The sequence below is a fragment of the Oncorhynchus gorbuscha genome, linkage group LG05 (assembly GCF_021184085.1).
Source record: "Oncorhynchus gorbuscha isolate QuinsamMale2020 ecotype Even-year linkage group LG05, OgorEven_v1.0, whole genome shotgun sequence".
Taxonomy (NCBI): domain Eukaryota; kingdom Metazoa; phylum Chordata; class Actinopteri; order Salmoniformes; family Salmonidae; genus Oncorhynchus; species Oncorhynchus gorbuscha.
The window spans coordinates 15,640,761-15,666,257 of NC_060177.1; the positions used below are offsets into that span (position 1 = coordinate 15,640,761).

General features: G+C 43.1%; 1 protein-coding gene across 1 annotated transcript in view; it reads left to right on the forward strand.

Moving 5' to 3' along the window:
- LOC124035560 (TOX high mobility group box family member 3-like) overlaps nucleotides 1-25,497 on the forward strand; it is a 66,569-nt gene that overhangs the window by 32,170 nt on the left and 8,902 nt on the right. The window contains exons 2-3 of the mRNA XM_046349042.1: nucleotides 8,297-8,350; nucleotides 22,573-22,815. Of these exons, the coding sequence (XP_046204998.1) occupies nucleotides 8,297-8,350; nucleotides 22,573-22,815 (297 nt within the window). The remainder of the gene's footprint in view (nucleotides 1-8,296; nucleotides 8,351-22,572; nucleotides 22,816-25,497) is intronic.

A 25,497-nucleotide genomic window follows, 5' to 3' on the forward strand; every position in this document is an offset into this window, starting at 1 on the left:
GGAACGGTGGGTTAACTGCCTCATTCAGGGGCAGAACGACAGATCTTTACCTTGTCAGCTCGGGGGATTCAATCTTGCAAACTTACAGTTAACTAGTCCATCGCTCTAACCACCTGCCTCTCATTGCACTCCACGAGGAGACTGCCTGTTACGCGAATGCGGTAAGCCAAGGTAAGTTGCTTGATAGCATTATACTTATCTTATAAAAAACGATCAATCAATCATAATCACTAGTTAACTACACATGGTTGATGATATTACTAGTTTATCTAGCGTGTCCTGTGTTAGATATAATCGATGCAGTGCGTATTGTTGCTCCAATGTATACCTGACCATAAACATCAATGCCTCTCTTAAAATCAATACACAGAAGTATATATTTTTAAACCTGCATATTTAGCTAAAAGAAATCTAGTTTAGCAGGCAATATTAACCAGGTGAAATTGTGTCACTTCTCTTGCGTTCATTGCACGCAGAGTCAGTGTATATGCAACAGTTTGGACCACCTATTTTGCCAGAATTTTACGTAAATATGACATAACATTGAAGGTTGTGCAATGTAACAATGTAACAGGAATATTTAGACATATGGATGCCACCCGTTAGATAAAATACGGAATGGTTCTGTATTTCACTGAAAGAATAAACGTCTTGTTTTCGAGATGATAGTTTCCAGATTCGACCAAATTAATGACCTAAGGCTCGTATTTCTGTGTGTTATCATGTTATAACTAAGTCTATGATTTGATAGAGCAGTCTGACTGAGCGATGGTAGGCACCAGCAGGCTCGTAAGCATTCATTCAAACAGAACCTTTGTGCGTTTGTCAGTAGCTGTTTATAACTTCAAGCCTATCAACTCACAAGATTAGGCTCGTATAACCGATGTGAAATGATTAGATAGTTAGCAGGGTGCGCACTAATAGCGTTTCAAACGTCACTCGCTCTGAGACTTGGAGTAGTTGTTCCCCTTGCTCTGCAAGGGCTGCGGCTTTTGTGGAGTGATGGGTAACGCTGCTTCGAGGGTGGCTGTTGTCGTTGTGTTCCTGGTTCGAGCCCAGGTAGGAGCGAGGAGAGGGGCGGAAGCTATGCTGTTACACTGGCAATACTAAAGTGCCTATAATAACATCCAATAGTCAAAGCTTAATGAAATACAAATGGTATAGAGAGAAATAGTCCTATAATAACTACAACCTAAAACTTCTTACATGGGAATATTGAAGACTCATTTTAAAAGGAACCACCAGCTTTCATATTTTCTCATTGTCAGGACCCGGTTACGAACCTGGGTCTCCGGAGTGAGAAACAGTCACTTAACCAACTGAGCCACAAATAGTCAGCAGAACCCAGAACATGAGGCAGACACAGCAGTACTTGAGACGGTGTATTTAATGAAGTAAAAAGTGAAGTTCTTCAGGAAAACATGTAACTCCACAACCTCAAAAGGAATCCTACAAGAACAAAGGTAATCCTCCAAGACAAAAAAGGTAAATCCACAAGGTGGAAGGTAAAGCACAAAAAGCCTCAAAAGATACTCAAAAAACAAACAAACAAACAAGAACAAAAAACAGAATTCCACAAGAGAGTCCACCGGGATCAACAAGAGTTCTCAGAGTACTAGGGCTGGGTGCTATAACATACAAACACAGAGCAAAGAACAGAGGAAAACAAAGGGTTTAAATACAATCAGGGGAAACGAGGCACAGGTGCAAATAATAATGGGGATCAAGGGAAAACAAAAGGTCAAAAGGCACAATGGGGGCATCTAGTGACCAAAAACCGGAACAACCCTGGCCAAATCCTGACACTCATGTTCTGAGCAAGGAACTTAAACGTTAGCTTTCTTACATAGCACATATTGCACTTTTACTGTCTTCTCCAACACTTTGTTTTTGCATTATTTAAACCAAATTAAACATATTTCATTATTTATTTGAGACTAAATTGATTTTATTGATGTATTATATTAAGTTAAAATAAGTGATAATTCAGTATTGTTGCAATTGTCATTATTACAAATAGATTTTTTTTAAACGGCCGATTAATCGGTATGTGCCTTTTTTGGTCATCCAATAATCAGTATTGGTATCGGCGTTGAAAAATCATAATCGGTCAACCTCTAGTAGAGTGAATAAGAGAGAGAAGGAAAGATGGGAGACAGACAGAGAGAAATTAACTTTAATGTTACTTCTTGTGTAGTCCTGGACCAACAGTCAGTTAGTTCTGATGGGAGGGAACAGTCTGTGCTGTGCTGTGCTGTGGGAGTAATGATTTTAGCTTTAAACTGAATTACAGATCGATCCATCCTGCAGATCAGAACACAGCTTGTGAGCTGACTGTGTGGACACGCTGTGCACTAGAGTCGCTTTACAAATTGACTGCAGAACACATAGTGAGGAATATATATATATATATGTCAGCTTGGCACTGCATGTATGGGGACATGCTGGGGGTGAATAGCCCCTATAATCACAGGAGGGTCCAGCTGCAGACTGTTTATGCTGTATTGGGTGGTAAATGAGCATGTATTTGGTGAGAAGGACCCAGGGAATCAGAGATTGGTGTTTACCCAAGCTGCAACTGGCCTGGTGGAGGTTAGGCAGAAGGGAAAGTGTTCCGTTTGTATTGCTGGTCTTGGTCTCATCCCCTTCTGCTAAATGAAAGGGACAAAGCTACAGTGGCTGTCATCTTAAAGGAAATATTAAAATAAAAAAACAGAGCAAAGTACTTGTGTTTATACTCTGACTGAACTAGAGGCATAGTGTAGTTGCAAGTTGACTGGTGTTTTATCCTTCTTACAGAGCGATGACTGGACTGGAAAACACATTAGCATAAGCATCATGTCCCGGAGAACGGAGGCTATGCTGTGATTACTGAGCTCATAGTTGAACTGTAAAATTACTTGTCAGCAGCTGATATGTTTCTGGCAAATGTCTGCTCGTGATTGAATTAGTTTTTGGTGTTTCTGTGAGGAGGAGGGAGGAGGAACACAGTCAAGGTGCTTACCTGCTGTCAAGCAGGTACTGATACTGATGGCTTTGGATTGTATTGTGTAACCTAAGTAGCCTATATTCTGCTCATTCTGTGTCTCATCCATCACAGAGTAGACATTGTTTTTTCTCTTCTCTGGATATTTGTGACATGGCCAATCAGTTATTGTGAGGTCATTTAATTTTGCTTTATTCATGAGTCAACTTTGAAATTGAATAGTCTAAAGTGCAGATGAAGAGGGAAGATTCTAGACCCTTTGTATTCAGTTTAGTATGTAATTTTACACTCCAAGACTTAAGCGGAAAGAATTACTTGATTTATTCTTATAACATTATGTTTTCGATGACTTTGCTCTCTGTTCATGCTCTTGTGAATCTGGACTGTATGGTGACCAAACCAGCACAACAGTCCAAGCTGACATTTATGAGCATCATCATATGACAGTTGTCCAACAGAGGCTCTCAAGGCATAATTGTGGGTCTAACTTGTCCTTCCCATGTTTACTGATTTGATCCATTTGGTTCCTACCTCATACTGGGGGTTAGATGGGGTCATACTGGTGTAATATTGTGTTTGCCCTGGGGTTGAAATAATAGTGTTTGGTATAATAGCTGTCAACAGCTTATTTCCAATATGACATATGTTCATACAAATATTCTTGAACTATGGTTAGAAGATATTGAAATGACACTGGTATCAGTCATACAATGGCTTTGCCAGGGTTATCAAATGTGGAGAATGTCAGTTTGTAAATATATATGCATACAGGAAAATGTGAAGTAAAAGATCCTAATGCAAGTTACTGGGTGGAAAGTCTTGCCAAATAAAAGCAAACCGATGAATTACTATGGTATTTACAGTACATGGAGAAAGCAAATGCATCTCAGCAAATGAAGATGTAAAGAGCCACCATCTCCCCTCCTCCTCTTCCAGCTCTCACAAGAGCTCATCATAGCACTATAATGTGAGAGAAGACTGCCAATGGAAAAAATATTGGGTATTCTTTCCCTCCTCAAAACACAGAGAGAAATATGAACTAATCTCTTCGTCTGATTCACTGTGAGGAAAGCTTAATGCTTTTCTGTCTCTCTCTGTGAGTGTTTTCCCAGACAGTACAGCATTTACAGCCTTTTCACGGCAGGATCAGGATCATGTAAGCTCTTTAATTCTCTGTTCTCTGAAACATTTATTGAAGAAAGAAATGTGCTGCTGGTGCAGATAGAGAGGAAGTGGCTGGGAGTGAAAACACTAGGTAGATGGCCGGTCAGTCAGTGTGTTTGCTCTGTCGTTTCTGTCTCTCTCACACCGTCGAGGCTCGTGTTACACAGAGCTCTTTGGCCATGGATCCAGTCTGTTAATAAAAGCCTTTTATCCCAAGGCTATTTTAAAGCTCTACTCTACTCTACTGCTGCTTGTTCCCCTCTGCCAGATAGAGCCTTTAGGAGATAGAGAGAGATTGGGAGAGGGAAAGAGAGACATCACTTGTTTTTCCAAACATGCTGAGCTTGGAGCTTGAATGTGCAGGGCTGTCTAATGCTTAGTAACAGGTTTGCCCGGCCTGTTGCTGCTGTGCTCTTATGTTCCTACAGATTTTTCACCCCCAGTTCCCTGGTTCCTATAAGAACACCCCATGATAACATTTCTGTAACATTTACTCTGTCATGTTCGGGTGATAATACCCCTTAGTTCAACCAGTGGCAGATTTCACTGCTGCCAAAAAGCTTCCTGTGTAACGTAGCGTGGTTTGGTTTTGTCCTAACGAGGACTGTAGCAGGCAGAGTTTGTTCATCCATCCTGCTCATCTCATCATTTTAATTACAGAGCGCTTATTGTCTGCTCTGACCCATTTTAGTGCAGGCTCTGCCGTCAGCTGCACAGTCCTTCCAATCACACTTAATTTCATCTGGCATTTGACTCAGGGCCGGCCGTGAAACATGAACATTAAACGCCGGCGTTCCACAAAGATTAATTGGGAGCAACAATATAATAATAACAAGATCTGATCGTGTTGCTACTCACTGTCCACTGAGGATGTGGCCAAGCGACTGCCACGGTAGGGTAAAGCTCTTAACTGGGGACTATTTCCAATGGTGTTGATGAGAGACTAGGATGTGTCCCAAATGGCACCCTGTTCCTTTTATAGTGCACTGCTCTTGACCAGGGCCCATAGGGTTTTGATCAAAATTAGTGCACTACATAGGGCAAAGGGTGCCATTTGGGATACCAGATTAGTTCTCAGAGGAGAGAAATGGGCCCTGGAACTGGAAGCACAATAAATCACACCTCATGGAAACAGGGCAGTCTTCCTAAAGAGTTTCACAATACTTTCCTTTTTGCAGTGTTTTCTCTGAAGCTAATTTACTGGACCTCAGGCCAGCATCAATTGTTATTGTTTGTTTTCCTATTGTCTCACCTTAGAGCCTGGTGTTTGTATTTTTTAGTTTTGTATTTCATCTTTATTTAACCAGGTAGGCAAGTTGAGAACAAGTTTTCATTTACAATTGTGACCTGGTCAAGATAAAGCAAAGCAGTTTGACACATACAACAACGCAGAGTTACACATGGAGTAAAACAAACATACAGTCAATAATACAGTAGAAAAAATAAGTCTATATACGATGTGAGCAAATGAGGTGAGATAAGGGCCAAAAAGTAAAGGTAAAGGCCAAAAAAAGGCCATGGTGCCGAAGTAAATACAATATAGCAAGTTAAACACTGGAATGGTAGATTTGCAGTGGAAGAATGTGCAAAGTAGAAATAGAAATCATGGGGTGCAAAGGAGCAAAATAATAAATAAATACAGTAGGGGAAGGAGTAGTTGTTTGGGCTAAATTATAGATGGGCTATGTACAGGTGCAGTCATCTGTGAGGTACTCTGACAGCTGGTGCTTAAAGCTAATGAGGGAGATAAGTGTTTCCAGTTTCAGAGATTTTGGTAGTTCGTTCCAGTCAATGGCAGCAGAGAACTGGAAGGAGAGGCAGCCAATGGAAGAATTTACATGGATTTGTTCTCTGACATGTACATACAGTATTATTGAGGTATAAATTCACCATGTGTTGGGAGCACACACCACAGAGGTGGTAGTTTACAGATATAGGATCTTAATGTGACCTGTATTGTCACAGCAAAATAATCCTGTGCAACAGAATTTTCATGTTTAGTCCATAACGTTGCTTGATCAGTGGTTAGGCTATAAGCCGGTCAAAATGAAGCTACATGAAAAGTGGAATACTGTCAATATAACCGTGTGTTAGTGCGGGTTTTCAGTGAATTTATGTAGATCACGAAGCTCAACTGCATTTTCTGCGGCACAGAAAAATATTCAGCAACAAAAGAGTGATCAAAATTAAGATCCTACATCTGTATATTGCAGGTAGTAATTGCATTGGGAAACAGTTGGATGTTGATGACATTAATGAATAACTAAACACTGACAACCAACACACTACCTGCATGCTCTGGGAAGACATAGCCTACCTCCGCATCAGTTCTTGCCATTAGAAAGCCCACAATAACAACAAAATTATGTATTCACCTCCTTAGATCCTTATGTTCCCTCTCCATTTCCCACAATGTTCAGAGTTCTCTTGGTTCCAGAGCTATTGTTTGTTCACCCCCTAACGTTTCACTCACCAGTGAAAATCAAGGGGGTTAGGAAGAGGTAGCACTGCACAAAACCCTCCTATCTCTCCCTACATCAACACAATGTTGCCTGTGTTTCAATAGAGAGCGATATCTCTGAGGCTTCAATTTGTAATCTAAAAGAAGGGGACAGTGTAACACTTCACAGATAAGCCCAGGCTGCGTTAAGGTTAATTACTGGCAGAGTGCTGCTCAGAATGCCAGGTGTGTGTGTGTGTGTGTGTGTGTGTGTGTGTGTGTGTGTGTGTGTGTGTGTGTGTGTGTGTGTGTGTGTGTGTGTGTGTGTGTGTGTGTGTGTGTGTGTGTGTGTGTGTGTGTGTGTGTGTGTGTGTGTGTGTGTGTGTGTGTGTGTGTGTGTTTGAGTGCTCAGCTCAGATACAGTTCAGTGGGACAGCTCCAGGTAAAGAGGTCTTCAAACGGGTTGTGTTGAATGTATCAAACCACCTGCTTTGCCAACTGCTAGTGGGGCTTGTGGCTTCCCTTCTCATTGGTGCATTACGCTGTTAACATTGCTGCTGATTCTACACGCTCTCTCTCCAAGGCATAGGCTAATTAATGGATACCATTCACAGTTGATTAGCCACAGTTCTTTTGGTAATTACATTCGCATACTAACCACTCACAAGAAAACAAGGGGAGAAAAAAACAAAGGAGTGGAAAATAAATTAATGCACTTCTCATCTGATGGTCTTAATTTATTTCCACTATTGTTTGGCTTCCGCTAAAGATAAGAAACCATTTTTTCTCTCCCTCTATATTTGAGTTGTTCCACATTCATAATGTTTCACTAGAATGACTTTGAAATAAATACTCCAGTGCTTTGTGCAAATGGAGAAAGTGTCTCACAGAGGGAGGACTCATGAAGACACAAACCTCTTCCCCTCTTCCTCCCTGCCCGGTGTAGGCTGGGGTTTGTGGGGTTTGTGCTGCTGCTGTAGCCTGGTCACAGAGAGGTGCATTGTGCTCTAGGGCCCAGCTGTTAGTGCATAATTCTTCATTCTGTGTCCCATTGTTCCTACCTGTCAGCATGCTTGTGTCTCAGAAGAAAGGAAATGGCAGCCATTTTGCTAGGAGGGCTGTGTGTGTGGGTTTAGGGGGCTCGTCATGGACGCAACACACAGCGCTGTTGCTATTTCTTAACTAAACTAAAGGACACATTTTGTAATAGCTCATCTAGCAACACTTATGCCCTCCATTCATGCTTGCCTTTCACCAATCCAAAAAACCACAACCGCTCCATGTCCTATTGGTACTCTCCCACCATCTTGTTTTTGTTCCTTGGCAGCATCCTCCTCCCTTGGGTTACTTGAAGTTAATAACCTGCCAGAACATCTTGATACTTTGCTTTGTGATGCAAACCCGTGCTTAATTACCATCCCATAAGGCATGAATAGCCGGCCCAGATTTTCATTACCTTGCAGTGAATTGACTATAACCTCTCGAAAGACATCTTTCTACTACGTGACAATAGAGCAATGTGGCAGAAATTACTCACCCAAGTAGAAACAACTAGGACTTAACTCAACACGTAAATTTGAAAAATGTAAACGCAAGTGGCACTAATTGAATGGATCTGTGAAAGGAAATATCTCTGTGACACTGATTTGACATAATCTTGGTATGAGGCCAGAGGTATAATGATGATCTGTTCTCTTCTCTTGCAGTTTGCCAACAACAACAACTACATGAACATGGCAGATGTCGCTGGTGGTGGTGATGTAAGTATCCCTTCTCCACTTTCCTCAACTATCCCTTCTCCATGTTCTGATCTCTTCTCTACGTTCTGATCTCTTCTCCACGTTCTGATCTCTTCTCCACGTTCTGATCTCTTCTCCACGTTCTGATCTCTTCTCTACGTTCTGATCCACATTCTAATCCCTTCTCCACATTCTGATCCCTTCTCCACGTTCTGTTCTCTTCTCTACGTTCTGATCTCTTCTCTACGTTCTGATCTCTTCTCCACGTTCTGATCTCTTCTCTACGTTCTGATCCACATTCTAATCCCTTCTCCACATTCTGATCCCTTCTCTACGTTCTGATCTCTTCTCCATGTTCTGATCTCTTCTCCACGTTCTGATCTCTTCTCCACGTTCTGATCTCTTCTCTACGTTCTGATCCACATTCTAATCCCTTCTCCACGTTCTGATCTCTTCTCCATGTTCTGATCTCTTCTCCACGTTCTGATCTCTTCTCTACGTTCTGATCCACATTCTAATCCCTTCTCCACATTCTGATCCCTTCTCCACGTTCTGTTCCACGTTCTGATCCCCTCTCCACGTTCTGATCCACATTCTGATCCCTTCTCCACGTTCTGATCCACATTCTGATCCCTTCTCCACGTTCTGATCCCTTCTCCACGCACGGATCCCTTCTCCACGCTCTGATCCCTTCTCCACGTTCTGATCCCTTCACCACGCTCTCATCCCTTCTCCACGTTCTGATACCGTCTCCACGCTCTGATCCCTTCTCCATGCTCTGATCCCTTCTCCATGTTCTGATCCCTTCTCCACGCTCTGATTCCTTTTCCACGTTCTGATCCCTTCTCCACGCTCTCATCCCTTCTCCACGTTCTGATAACGTCTCCACGCTCTGATCCCTTCTCCACGCTCTGATCCCTTCTCCATGTTCTGATCCCTTCTCCACGTTCTGATCCCTTCTCCACGCTCTGATTCCTTCTCCACGTTCTGATCCCTTCTCCACGTTATGATTATGTTAAGGCCAATAATGGAGATGTAGGGAAGTCAATGAATCAGATGAAGATGTCAGAGATAACTACTATTTTTTTCAGACCGTGTACCGGCATACGAGCTATAGCAAATTATAGGCTACAATTGTTTTTAACATCGAGTAAGGCTTTGTTGTATTGGTGATAAATTGCTTCATTTAAAAACAAAAATATTGGGTCGGCAGGCTAGCCTAGTGGCTAGAGCATTGGACTAGTAACCGAAAGGTTGCAAGTTCAAATCCCTGAGCTGACAATGGTACAAATCTGTCATTCTGCCCATGAACAGGGGCAGAACTGTTCCTAGGCTGTCATTGAAAGTAAGAATTTGTTCTTAACTGACTTGCCTAGTAAAATAAATATAAGGCTTTGTTATATTGCTGTTAAATTGCTTCATACTGAAGCAAGACCCTGCGTAGATAATTAGTAAGATTAGTCAAGTTCAATATAGAGCCCTCTCTTCTGAAAGCCTTGTGATGTCTCTAGGTGAGTCAAGGTGAGGTGTCAGAAAGTTAGGGATGTAATCACCTGTTTTCCCTCGTGTTCCAAGACATGATCAAGGAGCCTGAGGAGAAACACGTGCCATTACTCACAAAACCACTCTCTGTCTTGCCTGGCAGTTACAATGCCTTGAATGTCATGTGGCATGACTTTAGAAGTATCTGAATGATCTGTGTATGTTATGGTAAGGACACATAGAGTAGGTTTGGGACTACTGCTGCTAAGCTGACAAACTCACATTTCCTGTCCCTCTGAGCGTTGGTGACTGAGGATTCAACCGTGTGCTAAATATACCAGTGTAGTCGACCTCCACCCTCTCTCCTGCCCTGTCATTAGGGATAAGTGCACCAAAAATACTCATCATCCATCCACAGTAGTTCAAAACAGGGCAATCTCATACTGTTTAGTGTACCATGGTACTGTCTAAAGAGAGACTGATCTAGCCTGCTCTCTCAACCATGTACCAAGCAACCACAGTATTGCCACAGAGAAGGGCAAAACATATTCCTTTGTAATGTTACACATCACATCTCTCTCCATGGTTGAGAAATCTATAGTTTCTTGACTCAATACGTCAAAGGTAATGCTACTCAGTCAAGCAGTTACAGTACAGCAGGGACTGCACAGACTGACCCAACTACAAAGCCTTAACCTTTTGCGTGTAGGGGGCAGTATTGTCATTTTTGGCTAAAAAACGTACCCATTTGAAACTGCCTATTTCTCAGCCCCAGAAACTAGAATATGCATATAATTGTCAGATTAGGATAGAAAACACTCTAAAGTTTCCAAAACTGTATATATTGTCTGTGAGTATAACATAACTGATATTGCAGGCGAAAACCTGAAGAAAATCCAATCAGGAAGTGCCTCTTATTTTCAAACCTCTCTGTTTATATGCATGCCTATGCTACATTTAAAGGGATGTCAACCAGATTCCTTTTTCTATGGCTTCCCTAAGGTGTCAACAGTCATTAGACATAGTTTCAGGCTTTTATTTTGAAAAATGAGCGTGAAAGATTACATTGCGTAAATGGATAGGTGGGGGCTCTCAGAGTGAGTTTTGCGCTACAGAGTGAAGAGGCCATTGTTTCTCCCGGTATTATTGAAAAACCTACACACCCGTTTGATATATTATTGAATATATATTTTAAAAACAACCTGAGGATTGATTATAAAAAAGTTTGACATGTTTCTGTGGACATTAAGGATATTATTTGGAATATACGTCTGCGTTGTCGTGACCGCTCTTTCCTGTGGATTTCTGAACATAACGCGACAAACAACCGGAGGTATTTTGGGTATAAAAATAGTCTTTATGGAACAAAAGGAACATTTGTTGTGTAACTGGGAGTCTCGTCAGTGAAAACATCTGAAGATCATCAAAGGTAAACGATTAATTTGATTGCTTTTCTGATTTTCATGACCTAGCTACTTAATGCTTAGTGTACATAATGTTTTGTTATGCTATCGATAAACTTACACAAACGCTTGGATTGCTCTCGCTGTAAAGCATAATTTCAAAATCTGAGACAACAGCTGGATTAACAAAAGGCTAAGCTGTGTTTTGCAATATTGCACTTGTGATTTCATGAATATGAATATTTTTTTGTAATGTTATTTGACTGTGGTGCTATGTATAGCATTACAGCGGTTGCTGATGAAAATGATCCCGCTAACGGGATGGGTAGCATCAAGAAGTTTAGAGTCATATAGGGAGATGTTCCATTTGCCAACACATTTTCTCAAACTAGGTGCATCCATCCTCCATGTCCAGGGCCTGCTGAGGCCAAAGAAATATAATTACTAGAACCGGCATCCTCATGCAACTCAATGTGCCGTGATCAATGGTGATTTTTTTTAACCCAATCTAGTAACTCTACTTCTATGGCTGAGGCCCTCTGTGGTGAGGCGAGTCGAGGCCACGCCATCACAAGCTGTTCAGAGAGCATTCAGCCCAAGCTGTGAAAGCCCAGTGTGGCTGGACTGGCTGGGTGGGGGCTGGTGGGCGGGTGGTAGTTAGGGCGAGGGCAGGAGAGTTAATAGAATAGCCAAGCAGCTCATTTGCATTTTATCAAAAGGAACAACTGTTTCCAGTGTTATGGCGCAGATGGCATTGTACTTCAGCCCACTTTTTGTGTGTGTGTGTATGTGCATGCATGCGTATGTGCATGTAAAGAGAGAATGATAAAGAAATTGTTTAACCACAGGCAGAGCAAAGATTATTTATTTTTTCTAATGAAAAAAGGATTGGAGTATGTGAAGTATTGTTTCTTGTAACCTGAACTGAGGAGAAATTTAAGTGACTTTCCACTTTGAGTTGTGTAATTTCACACTAAAATGAGATTTCTCTCTACAGTAACGCTGTATTAATCAAGTTAATGTGACAGGCCTTGGCTCTGGGTGCACTGGAAGGGAAGGCTGTACCAGCACCAGCCAAAATGGATCTGGCTCCATGATGAATGAGTGACTTTGACAGCAGCTAAATATATACAACTGCATTCTGCAACTCTTGTATAATACGGAACACTAGTTAATGAGTCATTTCTACACAAACACTACATGCTATTACTCACTGGTATACTCAAACTCAGAGAACACCTTTAAATAAGCCAACATGCGTATTCAAATAGATAAAACAATATTAGATACTTAGATGACTAGTGTATCAAAATAAACCAATATGCTTATCCAATAGATACAATAACATTGGATATGTAGATGGCTGGTGTATCAAAATCAACCAAAACTTCATATGTAACAGATAAAATAACATTGGATATTTACTGTAGATGGCTGGTGTGTTATTATTCTGAACTTACAGAATGAGATAAGATGACCTTGGTGTGCTCCTGTTGAAACACCCATCCTGACAGGGAGGATTGACTGCTCTCCTTAGAGAGTATGATACAGTACACCGGGATTCAATTCCACTCAGCGGTGGGTATCACTTCTCCCTTCCAATCAAATTAGACAGGAGTAATGATCTATGTAGAAATGGATTCGAGATGGTTACACATTTGAAATGTTGATTGCGAGCCCACCGTGATGTTATCATTTGAGTAGCTTTATGCTCTGCTGCCTCGCTAGATATTGGAAACTGGAGTCTCAATCCTGGCTCTATTGATCCCGGGGCCTATTATATTCAGTAATTGCATGGCTCTGCCTTTAACAAGTCTTGGTTATTGCATCAGTGAATTGGATTACAGAAGTTTATTGAAAGGCTGGAGATATTGCCTCAAAAGCTTTTTCTTGCTGCTTTCTTTGATATTGGGAGTGAGAACACCATACATGTTGGTGGTTGGTGGTCCTTCTGTAGCTCAGTTGGTAGAGCATGGCGCTTGTAACGCCAGGGTAGTGGGTTCGATCCCCGGGACCACCCATACGTAGAATGTATGCACACATGACTGTAAGTCGCTTTGGATAAAAGCGTCTGCTAAATGGCATATATTATATTATATTATGTTCTAGATAGAAGGAATATGAGAGAGAGTGGAGTCCTCGATGGTTCACAGAAACACATCAGATCATTAGCATCTGAAACTCAACCATGAATCGTCTCATGCTTTTCCTGAACATTTCCATAATCCTTGCCTGTTAGCTCCAATAGTCAACACTTTAGCAGTGAGCCAATGTGTTTGTCATAAATCTACTGGCCTTTTCACCATGCACGTAATGCTGCCTGTATATGAACAACACACTATATCATACAGCACTGGGGCTCTGTGGCTGCTTGGGAGATTCCCTATACATCTGCCCACACATGCTGGATTGATCTGGTCTGGCCTCAGCTCCCTCTTACAAGCCCTGCTCTGCACCCTATGCCATCGGACCCTCCGCCTGCCCATGGAACGACCCGTCACACATGCAGGCACACATAACACACACACACAGTGACCGACATGGACACACACACACAAACATGAAACCAACATCTGGTTTGCTTGGCACTTGGCTGGGCTGAGCATTCATAACAATTTAAATGGATAACCAGGCTGCTGATGTGAAGGAAGTGGATTGTGCATCTCTTAACCTGAGATCATAGCCCCTCTAAACTGCTCCTGGTGCAGAATTAGCCAGGTTTTATGTGAAGTGACACCAGGCAGTAATGCTGCAATACTGTAACAGTGTGTTACTCTCTGGGCTCCACCAGCCATCCATCCAGCCAGGCAGGCAGGCAAGCACTCCTAGTCTGGCACCTCTCCCCTGAGGAAGAGAGGCCTGCCCTGCACTGACAGCTGACACACTCCCTCCGTACCCCAGGCGAGCCTTAGCTAACTTCATGTATCAATTTTAGGCTCCCAACTCGTGCAGATGTTAATTTGGATCATCATTATGGACGGGAGTGGAGGAACACAACCAGAGTCTTTGATAGTGATCTTACTTCCTCTCTCTCTCCCTCCCTCCATTACTGTAACGGCTTTCTTCCGTTGAAGGAGAGTCGGACCAAAATGCAGCGTGGTTAGTTCGATACATCTTTCATAAAGAAAAAACACAAACAATACAAAAACAACAAACGGAACGTGAAAACCTATACAGCCTATCTGGTAACAACTAACACAGAGACAGGAACAATCACCCACGACAACTCAAAGAATATGGCTGCCTAAATATGGTTCCCAATCAGAGACAACGAAAATCACCTGACTCTGATTGAGAACCGCCTCAGGCAGCCATAGACAATGCTAGACACCCCACAAAAACCCCATGACAAAAACGCTCCACAGTAACCCATGTCACCCCCTGGCCTGACCAGATAAATGAAGACAAACATACATACTTCGACCAGGGCGTGACAGAACCCCCCCCCCCCCCAAGGTGCGGACTCCCGGACGCAAATCAAAACAATAGGGAGGGTCCGGGTGGGCGTCTGTCCATGGTGGCGGCTCCGGGTCGGGACGTGGACCCCACTCCATCAATGTCTTAGTTCCTCCCCCTCGCGTCCGAGAATAGTCCACCCTCGCCGCCGACCATGGCCTAGTAGTCCTCACCCAGAACCCCACTGGACTGATGGGCAGCTCGGGACTGAGGGGCAGCTCGGGACTGAGGGGCAGCTCGGGACTGAGGGGCAGCTCGGGACTGAGGGGCAGCTCGGGACTGAGGGGAAGCTCGGGACTGAGGGGAAGCTCGGCACTGAGAGGAAGCTCAGCACTGAAAGGAAGCTCAGCACTGAGAGGAAGCTCAAGCATGTAGTTGGCTCCCGCAGATCCTGGCTGGCTGGCGGATCTGGAAGAGTCTGGTTGACTGGCGGATCTGTAAGAGTCTGGTTGACTGGCAGATCTGGAAGAGTCTGGCTGACTGGCAGATCTGGAAGATCATGGCTGACTGGCAGATCTGGAAGATCATGGCAGACTGGCAGATCCTGGCTGACTGGCAGATCTAGCTGCTCTGGCTGCTCCATGCAGACTGGCAGCTCTGGCTGCTCTATGCAGACTGGCAGCTCTATGCAAACTGGCAGCTCTGGTTGCTCCATGCAGACTGGCAGCTCTGGCTACTCCATGCAGACTGGTAGCTCCATGCAGACTGGCAGCTCTGGCTGCTCTATGCAGACTGGCAGCTCTGGCTGCTCCATGCAGACTGACAGCTCAGGCTGCTCCATGCAGGCTGGCAGCTCTGGCTGCGCTGAACAGGCAGGAGACTCCAGCAGCGCTGTAGAAGAGTAAGGCTCTGGCAGCGCTGAATAGGCGGGAGACTCCGGCAGCACAGGAGTGGAGGAAGGCTCTGGCTGCGCTGAACAGGCAGGAGACTCCAGCAGCGCTGTAGAGGAAGAAGGCTCTGGCTGCGCTGAACAGGCGGGAGACTCCGGCAGCGCAGGAGAGGAGAAAGGCTCCGACAGCGCTGAACAGGCGGGAGGCTCCGACAGCGCAGGAGAGGAGAAAGGCTCTGGCAGCGCTAAACAGGCGGGAAGCACTGAAGGCCTGGTGCATGGTGCTGATACTGCTGGTACTGGACACGCACAGGAAGCCTGGTGCAGGGAGCTGCCACCGGAGGACTGGTGTGTAGAGGTGGCGCTGGATAGACCGGACCGTGCAGGCGCACTGGAGCTCTTGAGCACCGAGCCTGCCCAACCTTACCTGGCTCGATGTCCACTCTAGCTCGGCCAATACGAAGAGCTGGTATGTACCGCACCGGGCTATGCACCCGCACTGGAGACACCGTGCGTTCCATAGCATAACACGGTGCCTGCCCGGTCTCTCTAGCCCCCCGGTAAGCACAGGGAGTTTGCGCAGGTCTCCTACCTGGCATAGCCATACTCCCTGTAAGCCCCCCCCCAATACATTTTTGGGGCTGACTCTCAGGCTTCCATCCGCTTCGTCGTGCTGCCTCTTCATACCAGCGCCTCTCCGCTTTTTTTTCGCCTCCAGTTCTTCTTTGGGGCGTCGATATTCACCAGGCTGTGCCCAGGGTCCTTTTCCGTCCAATATCTCCTCCCAAGTCCAGAAGTCCTGTGATCGCTGCTCCTCACGATAAACAGGGGGAGTTGGCTCAGGTCTGAACCCTGACTCTGCCACACTCTCCCTGAGCCTCCCCCAATACATTTTTGGGGCTGACTTTCGGGCTTCCTTGCCAACCGTGTTCCCTTGTTACGTCGGCTCCTCTCTCCGGCTGCCTCTGCTCTCCTAAGTGCCTCCACCTGTTCCCATGGGAGGCGATCTCTTCCAGCCAGTATCTCCTCCCAAGTGTAACAACCCTTGCCATCCAAAACGTCTTCCCATTTCCATTCCTCCTTTCGCTGCTTCTGCTGTCGCTGCCTGTCACCACGCTGCTTGGTCCGGGTGTGGTGGGTGATTCTGTAACGGCTTTCTTCCGTTGAAGGAGAGTCGGACCAAAATGCAGCGTGGTTAGTTCGATACATCTTTAATAAAGGAAAAACACGAACAATACAAAAACAACAAACGTAACGTGAAAACCTATACAGCCTATCTGGTAACAACTAACACAGAGACAGGAACAATCACCCACGACAACTCAAAGAATATGGCTGCCTAAATATGGTTCCCAATCAGAGACAACAAAAATCACCTGACTCTGATTGAGAACCGCCTCAGGCAGCCATAGACTATGCTAGACACCCCACAAAAACCTCATGACAAAAACACACCACAGTAACCCATGTCACCCCTGGCCTGACCAAATAAATGAAGAAAAACATACATACTTCGACCAGGGCGTGACAATTACACTATTTATCAGAAACTAGGAAAATAACATTCCTCTATTCCTGCCCTCCAGGGCAGGTCAGTTTATCTTGAAGGTCACGGTCACATTAGCTCTGTTTTACTATAAAAATGGAGCTCACCTTTCCTCATCTTCATCTAAGGGAAGGCTGTCTCAAACCTCCTCCTGTTTGCCACTATAATTCAGGCCACAATGCATCAGCCTACGGTCCAACATCCCTATCCAGCTCTGTTCACTGTCCTGGTTTAGCTTCTTCCACACAGATCTTGGCAAGTTGTACCCATATGAAAAGGTCAGAGAGTAATACAAATGAATGTAATGGTGATGTCCTTTTTTCCTCCCCTAAAGTATCCTTCTGAGGCCTGTGAAACCAGCCAAACAAACAGAGAGGCCCTTTTTACTGCACATCATTCTTCTCTAAATGACAGGTTCAGATTGGTAATGAAGCCTGTGATGATGATGTTCTCTCCTGATTAGAGCATTGGCCTGGTTAGAGCATTGGCTGAGTAACCAAACAGTTGCAAGGTTGCAAGATCAAATCCCTGAGCTGACAAGGTAAAAATCTGCCGTTCTGCCCCCGAACAAGGCAGTTAGCCTAGGAACAGTGGGTTATCACTGAAAATAATATTATTTTCTTACCTGACTTGCCTAGTTAAATAAACAAAAATTAAAAGGTTCCAGTGCTTTTTCGGTGGCGTTAACATTAAATAAGATGGCAGTAGTAGAGTAGAGCACAGTACATGGTTGTTAAAAGCTTTATGTAATTTATCCTGCTCTCCTCTACATTCTTAGAAAAAATATATACAGTTGAAGTTGGAAGTTTACCCAATTCCTGACATTTAATCCTAGTAAAAATTCCCTGCCTTAGTTCAGTTAGGAACACCACTTTATTTTAAGAATGTAAAATGTCAGAATAATAGTAGAGAGAGTGATTTATTTCAGCTTTTATTTCTTTCATTACATTCCCAGTGGGTCAGAAGTTTACATACACTCAATTAGTATTTGGTAGCATTGTCTTTAAATTGTTTAACTTTAGTCAAATGTTTTGGGTAGCCTTCCACACGTTTCCCACAATAAGTTGGGTGAATTTTGGCCCATTCCTCCTGACAGAGCTGGTGTAACTGAGTCAGGTTTGTAGGCCTCCTTGCTCGCACATGCTTTTGCAGTTCTGCCCACACATTTTCTGTAAGAGGTCAGGGCTTTGTGATGGCCACTCCAATACCTTGACTTTGTTGTCCTTAAGCCATTTTGCCACAACTTTGGAAGTTTGCTTGGTGTCATTGTCCATTTGGAAGACCCATTTGCAACCAAGCTTTAACTTCCTGACTGATGTCTTGAGATGTTACTTCAACATATCCACATAATTCTCCTTCTCATGATGCCATTTATTTTGTGAAGTGCACCGTCCCTCCTGCAGCAAAGCAACCCCCCAACATGATGCTGCCACCCCCGTGCTTCACGGTTGGGATGGTGTTCTTCAGCTTGCAAGCATCCCCCTTTTTCCTCCAAATATAACGATGGTCATTATGGCCTAACAGTTCTATTTTTGTTTCATCAGACCAGAGGACATTTCTCCAAAAAGTACGATCTTTGTTCCCATGTGCAGTTGAAAGCCGCAATCTGGCTTTTTTATTGTGGTTTTGGAGCAGTGGCTTCTTCCTTGCTGAGCTGCCTTTCAGGTTATGTCAGTATAGGACTCGTTTTACTGTGGATGTAGATACTTTTGTACCTGTTTCCTCCAGCATCTTCACAAGGTCCTTTGCTGTTGTTCTAGGATATATTTGTACTTTTCGCACCAAAGTACATTCATCTCTAGGAGATGTCTCCTTCCTGAGCAGTATGATGGCTGCGTTGTCCCATGGTGTTTATACTTGAGTACTATTGTTTGTACAGATGAACATGGTACCTTCAGGCTTTTGGAAATTGCTCCCAAGGATTAAAGCAGACTTGTGGAGGTCAACAATTATTTTTCTGAGGTCTTGCCTGATTTATTTTGATTTTCCCATGATGTCAAGCAAATAAATATGCACTGAGTTTGAAGGTATGCCTTGAAATACATCCACAGGTACACCTCCAATTGACTCAAGTGATGTCAATTAGCCTATCAGAAGCTTCTAAAGCCATGACATCACTTTCTGTAATTTTCCAAGCTGCTTAAAGGCACAGTCAACTTAGTGTACGTGAACTTCTGACCCACTGGAATTGTGATATAGTGAATTATAAGTGAAATAATCTGTCTGTAATCAATTGTTGGAAAAATTACTTGTGTCATGCAAAACGTAGATGTCCTAAACGACTTAACAAAACTATAGTTTGTTAACAAGAAATTTGGGGAGTGGTTGAAAAACAAGTTTTAATGACTCCAACCTCAGTGTATGTAAACTTCCGACCTCAACTGTATCTAGAACCTTAAACAGGGTTCTTTGCCTGTCCCCATAGGAGAACCCATTTTGGTTCCAGGTAAAAGCCTTTTGGGTTTATGTAGGACCTTTTCCACAGAGGGTTCTACAAGAAACCCAAAATGGTTCAATGTGGAACCAAAAAGGGTTCTCCTATGTGGACAGCCAAAGAACCCTTTTGGAACCCTTTTTTCTAAGACAGTATAAAACCGTCCGCATGCTTCCCAACTGAAACAGTTCATACATATATTATGATGACATTTTGTGAAAATGTTGTTTGTTTTGTCCTTTGGCTAGATTTTTCTCTGGCTGTTCATACACACATATTTTTTTATTGAGGCAAACCAAATCTATTTGTAATTGTTCAACAGTAGGGATTGTTCAAAGAAGTGTTTGTTGTCATTCAACGATAGACGACTCGTTTTCATGCAAATCTTTTCACTTGAGAAATACTAAACCAAACATCCTAGTTAGGTGTAAAGTTGCGCGACTAAGATCTCCTTGGCAAAAACATCTAAATTAATGACAGATTTTTTTTTGTTATCATAGATTAATCTTAAATCAAATCAAAGTTTATTTGTCACGTGCGCCGAATACAGTGAAATGCTTACTTACACGCTCTAACTAATTGTGCAAAAAGGTATTAGGTGTATAATAGGTAAGTAAAGAAATAAAAACAACAGTAAAAAGACAGGCTATATACAGTAGCGAGGCTATAAAAGTAGCGAGGCTACATACAGACACCGGTTAGTCAGGCTGATGGAGGTAGTATGTACTTGTAGATATGATTACAGTGACTATGCATATATGATGAAAATATAGTAGCAGTAGCGAGTGGTCAGTGGGACACAATGCAGACAGCCCGGTTAGCCAATGTACGGGAGCAGTGGTTGGTCGGCCCAATTGAGGTAGTATGTACATGAGTGTATAGTTACAGTGACGATGCATATATGATTAACAGAGAGTAGCAGGAGCGTAAAATGGACATTCATTTTGAGTAATTCTATACTGGTTACGGCGTCTCAAGATGGACTAACTAGTACTATTGGCATTTTTTTTTTTTTTTAAAGCGAAGGTCTTTTCAAGCAAAGGTCAAAGGTATGCGAGCACACTAGTTGAGTCCTGCTAGGCGCCCTAAGAACCGAAGCATGAGGAAGCCTTAAGCCAGAGTCCAGAGCTGTGATGAACATGCAGTGACTCCTTCAGAAAGGAGGACTGATTGAACAGCTGTGAAACAAGCATCAGAAAGTTTAAAAGTGGTCTGAAACTAAGGGAACATGAAAATACAACTCTATTAGCTGTCTCTGCCTCTGGAATTCATCAGTGCTTGTCAAGACAGCTGCCCTGAGTAGGCAATGAATTTGTTTCAGGTGTCTGTGTGCCAAAGCAAGCAACAGAAACATTACTACTCTCTAATCAAGGACTAAGCTGGCATATTCGCTCTGCTGCCACTGCCTTGGGTTTTTTCATTGCCTGTAAGAGAGAGATCGAAAGAGAGAGAGAGTGGCTGATGGACTTCTGTTCTGCCTCCCCTCTAAGCTTGTCCTGGTAAAAAAGTGTATTAACACTGATATCAACACACTGACCTAAAGCTAACAGAAATACTTATTTCAACTCGACTTTAGACCTTTGATATTGAGGAAAGAGTATCTTGACTGCCATGCTAGTAGTGGCTGTATCCAATTGTGGCGCGTCCTATATGCATGTAACTCTGATGTGGTCATGGTGGGTCGCTATGTGAATACGTTGGCTTTTTACTGAGTGGCTTAAGGAATGTTCCAATGAAGACAAGACCAGCAGTAGGTGAACAGTCAGTTGGTACCATCTCCAAGAATCCAAATAAGCTAATTAAGTGTGTCCAAAAGCTTGAATTCTGCAGGCAGAGGGATTAGACTGTTTGATGAGCAGATTTAAGGGTTCAACCAAGGGGAACAATGAGAAACCCTTCTGGCCAAGCGTAATATTTCTCAGAATATTTTCTTTAAACCCCATGTCTCTGTGACGTGTATTTTCTCCGCACTTCAGACCCAAGATCTTCCATCCCTGAGATTAAAGGGCTTTTATCATGTATCCTCTCCTCTCTCATGATTTCCTCACTTTTTTGTAGTTGCTTTTTTTCCCCTCTTCCCTCCTTACTTTGCTCAGAGTGAACTTTAATGGGTTTTAAGAAATGTTACATCTCTGTATGGTTACAGACAAGTGTTAGTACCACTCCACCTAAGTACCACTCCACCTAACTTCTCCTCCTTTAAACAATACATCCCTGAAAGGAAGGCTTCATGCAGGTATGAGAGATAAGAATGATTCCAACTCGGATCAAAACGTTGTCTGTTTTGTGCGTCTGATTAAATCCCCATGGGAGCATAGGAGAGTTGCAGATATTCCTTTTTTCCTTTGATTATAATTAATGGATTATTTTGTAGGGGTTGACACATTCTTCATAAGGAAAAATCTACTCTGAAATTTTAAAGTGGAAATGACAAACTTCGGAATTCTTTAGCTCAGTTGGTAGAGCATGGCGCTTGTAACGCCAGGGTAGTGTGTTCGATCCCCGGGACCACCCATGACTGTAAGTCGCTTTGGATAAAAGCGTCTGCTAAATGGCATATATTATATTATTTTTAAACCTCAAATACACTACACCTTTAAACATTTCCTGCATTGCAGGAAAGTTCTCCTGCAACAGGGTGATCAAATGAAGATCCTACATCTGTAACATTGGGATCATACCAGAGTTGTGGACATTTATTTTTTCTTTGATACGTTCTTCTGACCTGCACCTGATGAATTGGATGTGCATATTTGTCTATTTTTTCCATTAATTATAATCCACATAATAATTCACATTTCCTGTTGCTGCAGGATTATTTTCCTGCTTTAGCAAACTGGCTCAAATGAAGATCCTACATCTGCAGATAGTTTTAGCTAAATGTCACTATAAAGTATCTAGGCCTGTAGCGTCAGTATACATACACTGATCATAAATTCATCCATTGATGTGGGTGTGTGCTTTTCCTTCCTTTTCCCGCTCAGCCAACTTTCACTACTAGTTTCCTATACAGTACACATGATCTGTATTGATTTCGCAAACATGAATCCAATGATATGACCGTGTACTTTCCTCTCCCTATCTGCTCTCTAGACATTCCACACCCCCAGCCTGGGAGACGAGGAGTTTGAGATCCCTCCCATCACCCCTCCTCCAGAGACTGAGTCTGGCCTGGGCCTATCGGATGTGGACTCCCCCTTCCCGGGGCACCCGCTCCAGCACAGGGGACCCTTCACACCCCAGTTCCCCCCTCAGAGCCTGGAGCTGCCCTCCATCACCATCTCACGCAACCTCATGGACCAGGAGGGGCTCTCCAGCATCAACGGCCTGCCATTGGTGAGTACTAGACTGGACCAACACTTAGGGTAGAGGGATTTAATAGATACTATGGTCACATGCATAGGCATCAAGTACAGCGTGCTATTAGGACATGCACCTCTTCAATAATTATAGGGCTAGGGCAGGTATAAGGTGTCAATCTGATGGATTTGTTCATGCACAGAGAAACTAGAGTACCAGGCACCAACACTTGGGTACAGGATCAAGGTGCTGTCATATAAACATATAAATAGAAAAAGGTCAGGAGAGCCCATGTGACCATTACAGTATGATCTGAGTACCTGGAGAATACCTTTACCCTTTATTAGGCCATAGAGTAACCTTGACTGCACTCAGTGCACACCTCCAGTTGTTACTGCATCTGGCACAGCATCTGGCCCGTTTATAAAGCTGAAGGATGGAATAGTATCACAATGCTAGCTAGACAATGGTTGCAGTATGTAAATACTGAATTCTGTTTGGGTTTATAAAGGAAAAACAAAGCCTACAAAAATAACCCTCTTTATAATAGGAAAATATATGAATGGATCATGGGCATGATGGCACAATGTATTTTTGCCCCTCCAGGGAGTGATGAAAGTGACTCCCCAAAAAGTGCAACGGTTTCATGGGCCCGTATACAGTATTATGTATGTTGGTTCCAGAAACCCTGTTCTGTAGATGCTGATGCATCATTCTGTCCTGTCCTGTCCCCTCCACTGTCACATGATGTGTTTCCATGCCTTTATCTACATGTTGTTATGTTCAGAGCCTGAATGCACTCAGTCAACTGACAGACAGAGCTTTGTTTCAGAGTTCAGAATCACAGGTTTTGTATTTGGTTAAATATCACGATGCTACTAGAATTAACCTTTGGTGTGAGTACTTAGAAAGGGAGTCAATGAATGGATCTCCAGCTTAGCCTTCCTGTCCATTGGTGTGGATGAGAGAATGTGGAATGGTTCCGGAACCCAGTAATCACTTTCTGTATGTTGATAGAGTTCTATGTTATAGATTGAAAACATTTTGAGAGAAAAAGCTTTCTTAAATGCCATTGAGGATGAAATGCATTGAGGAGGAAATGTGGAAATGTCACTCGCTGATACTATCACAGTAATACGGGATCATTATAGGAAGAAAATATGGAAGCAAAAAGCATTATAAGCAGAAAGATTATATTGATGCTGTGTTTTTTGGGGGGTGAACTGTAAAACAATCATAACATTGAACAAAAATATCATGATAGTTTTAGCCTTATTATCCATGTAAAAATGTATTTCAGACCCCCCACTTTTAAACCAGACACATATGGTGAATCACATACAGTGTATGATATTACAGAATATGTATTTACATTCCGATATGGGCAGGCACTATAACATTTCATTGCCTTTTTTCCTCCCTTCCATGCTGCTGGCATGTAAAATAATTGCAGCTTTTAAAATATCTGTGCTGCGTAAGCGAGCCCCGGAAGACTTTTGCCTAAAGAATTTTCATTTCATGGTCAGTTAAGCTTTTTTACATCTGGAGATGAAACGGAACCTTGACACAATTACAGTCCTGACTGTTCTCACGACTTGGTGGAGGATTAGATTTGATTCTCCAACATTATTCCTCTTTAACACCATTTGCATGGCTCATGTCTCTGATTGTAAGGAGAGACTATTAAAACTACAGGGAAAGAACGTGCAGTTTCTGCTCCTTTGCCTCGTGGCATTGTCACTGGGAGACTGTTGCACACTGCTCTGCAGACAGAAAGGCAGAAAGGCTTACCGACCGTGAACTCCATTATATTCTGGATATGGGTTGATCCCCAAAAGTCCTGAACACAGAGACAACGCAGGGAAATTACATTGATCTATGCCATTGTCTTTGGTTTGAGATTTGAAAAGGGTTGAGGGAAGTAACTATTTTAATGAACCATACACTGTTTATAAAAGTGTTATTATATTTTAGGTTCATTTTGTCAGTGGAATGACATTGGGGGACAACATTATGTACACTACACTGTTGTGTATCTCTTATTTGAAACGTCTGCAAGGACATATAAATAAACCATGCAAATAAAACATAGTAAGTATGTTTCCCAACCAGCCACAGTTTTCATATTCCCCAAATAGTTTTCTCTGTTCTCTTAGCTCTGTGGCAGTGGGTAATTCATAACTGTGATAGCCTCTCGCTACACCACCATGACAAAAAAACAAACAATGGGTGTACAATGTACCTGTACCATTTTCAAATCCCCCTCCATGTAGTTGCTCTGCCAAGTGTTCCACTAATTCCTTTCCCCTAATGCTCCATGTATGTCTTGCAAATTGGCCACAGATGCTATGGTTCTACAAATAGAAATACATGTTTGTGGGCTGGCAGAAAGCAAGTCATTATTTATTTAATCTGCTCTCCTAACAAGCTTCTGACTGTCATTTGTGTCTCGCAGCATGTGTCCTCCTGATTTGGTCTCTGTCAATAGTGCCACATACTATTGGAGGTGGAACTGCCAGTCTCTATTTATTTAGAGCTCCCGTTCTCTCTCGTTCTCTCTCTCTCTCTCTCTCTCTCTTTCGCTCTCTACGATGCACTGCACAGGCCCCTGGGTGCTATTTCTGAAAATATCTCTGTCTTCTCTACAGTATCCTTGCACAGAGGTAGACCTTTCCCATGTTTCCTCCCTTGTAAGAAAGTATGGGTAGATATGGCGGT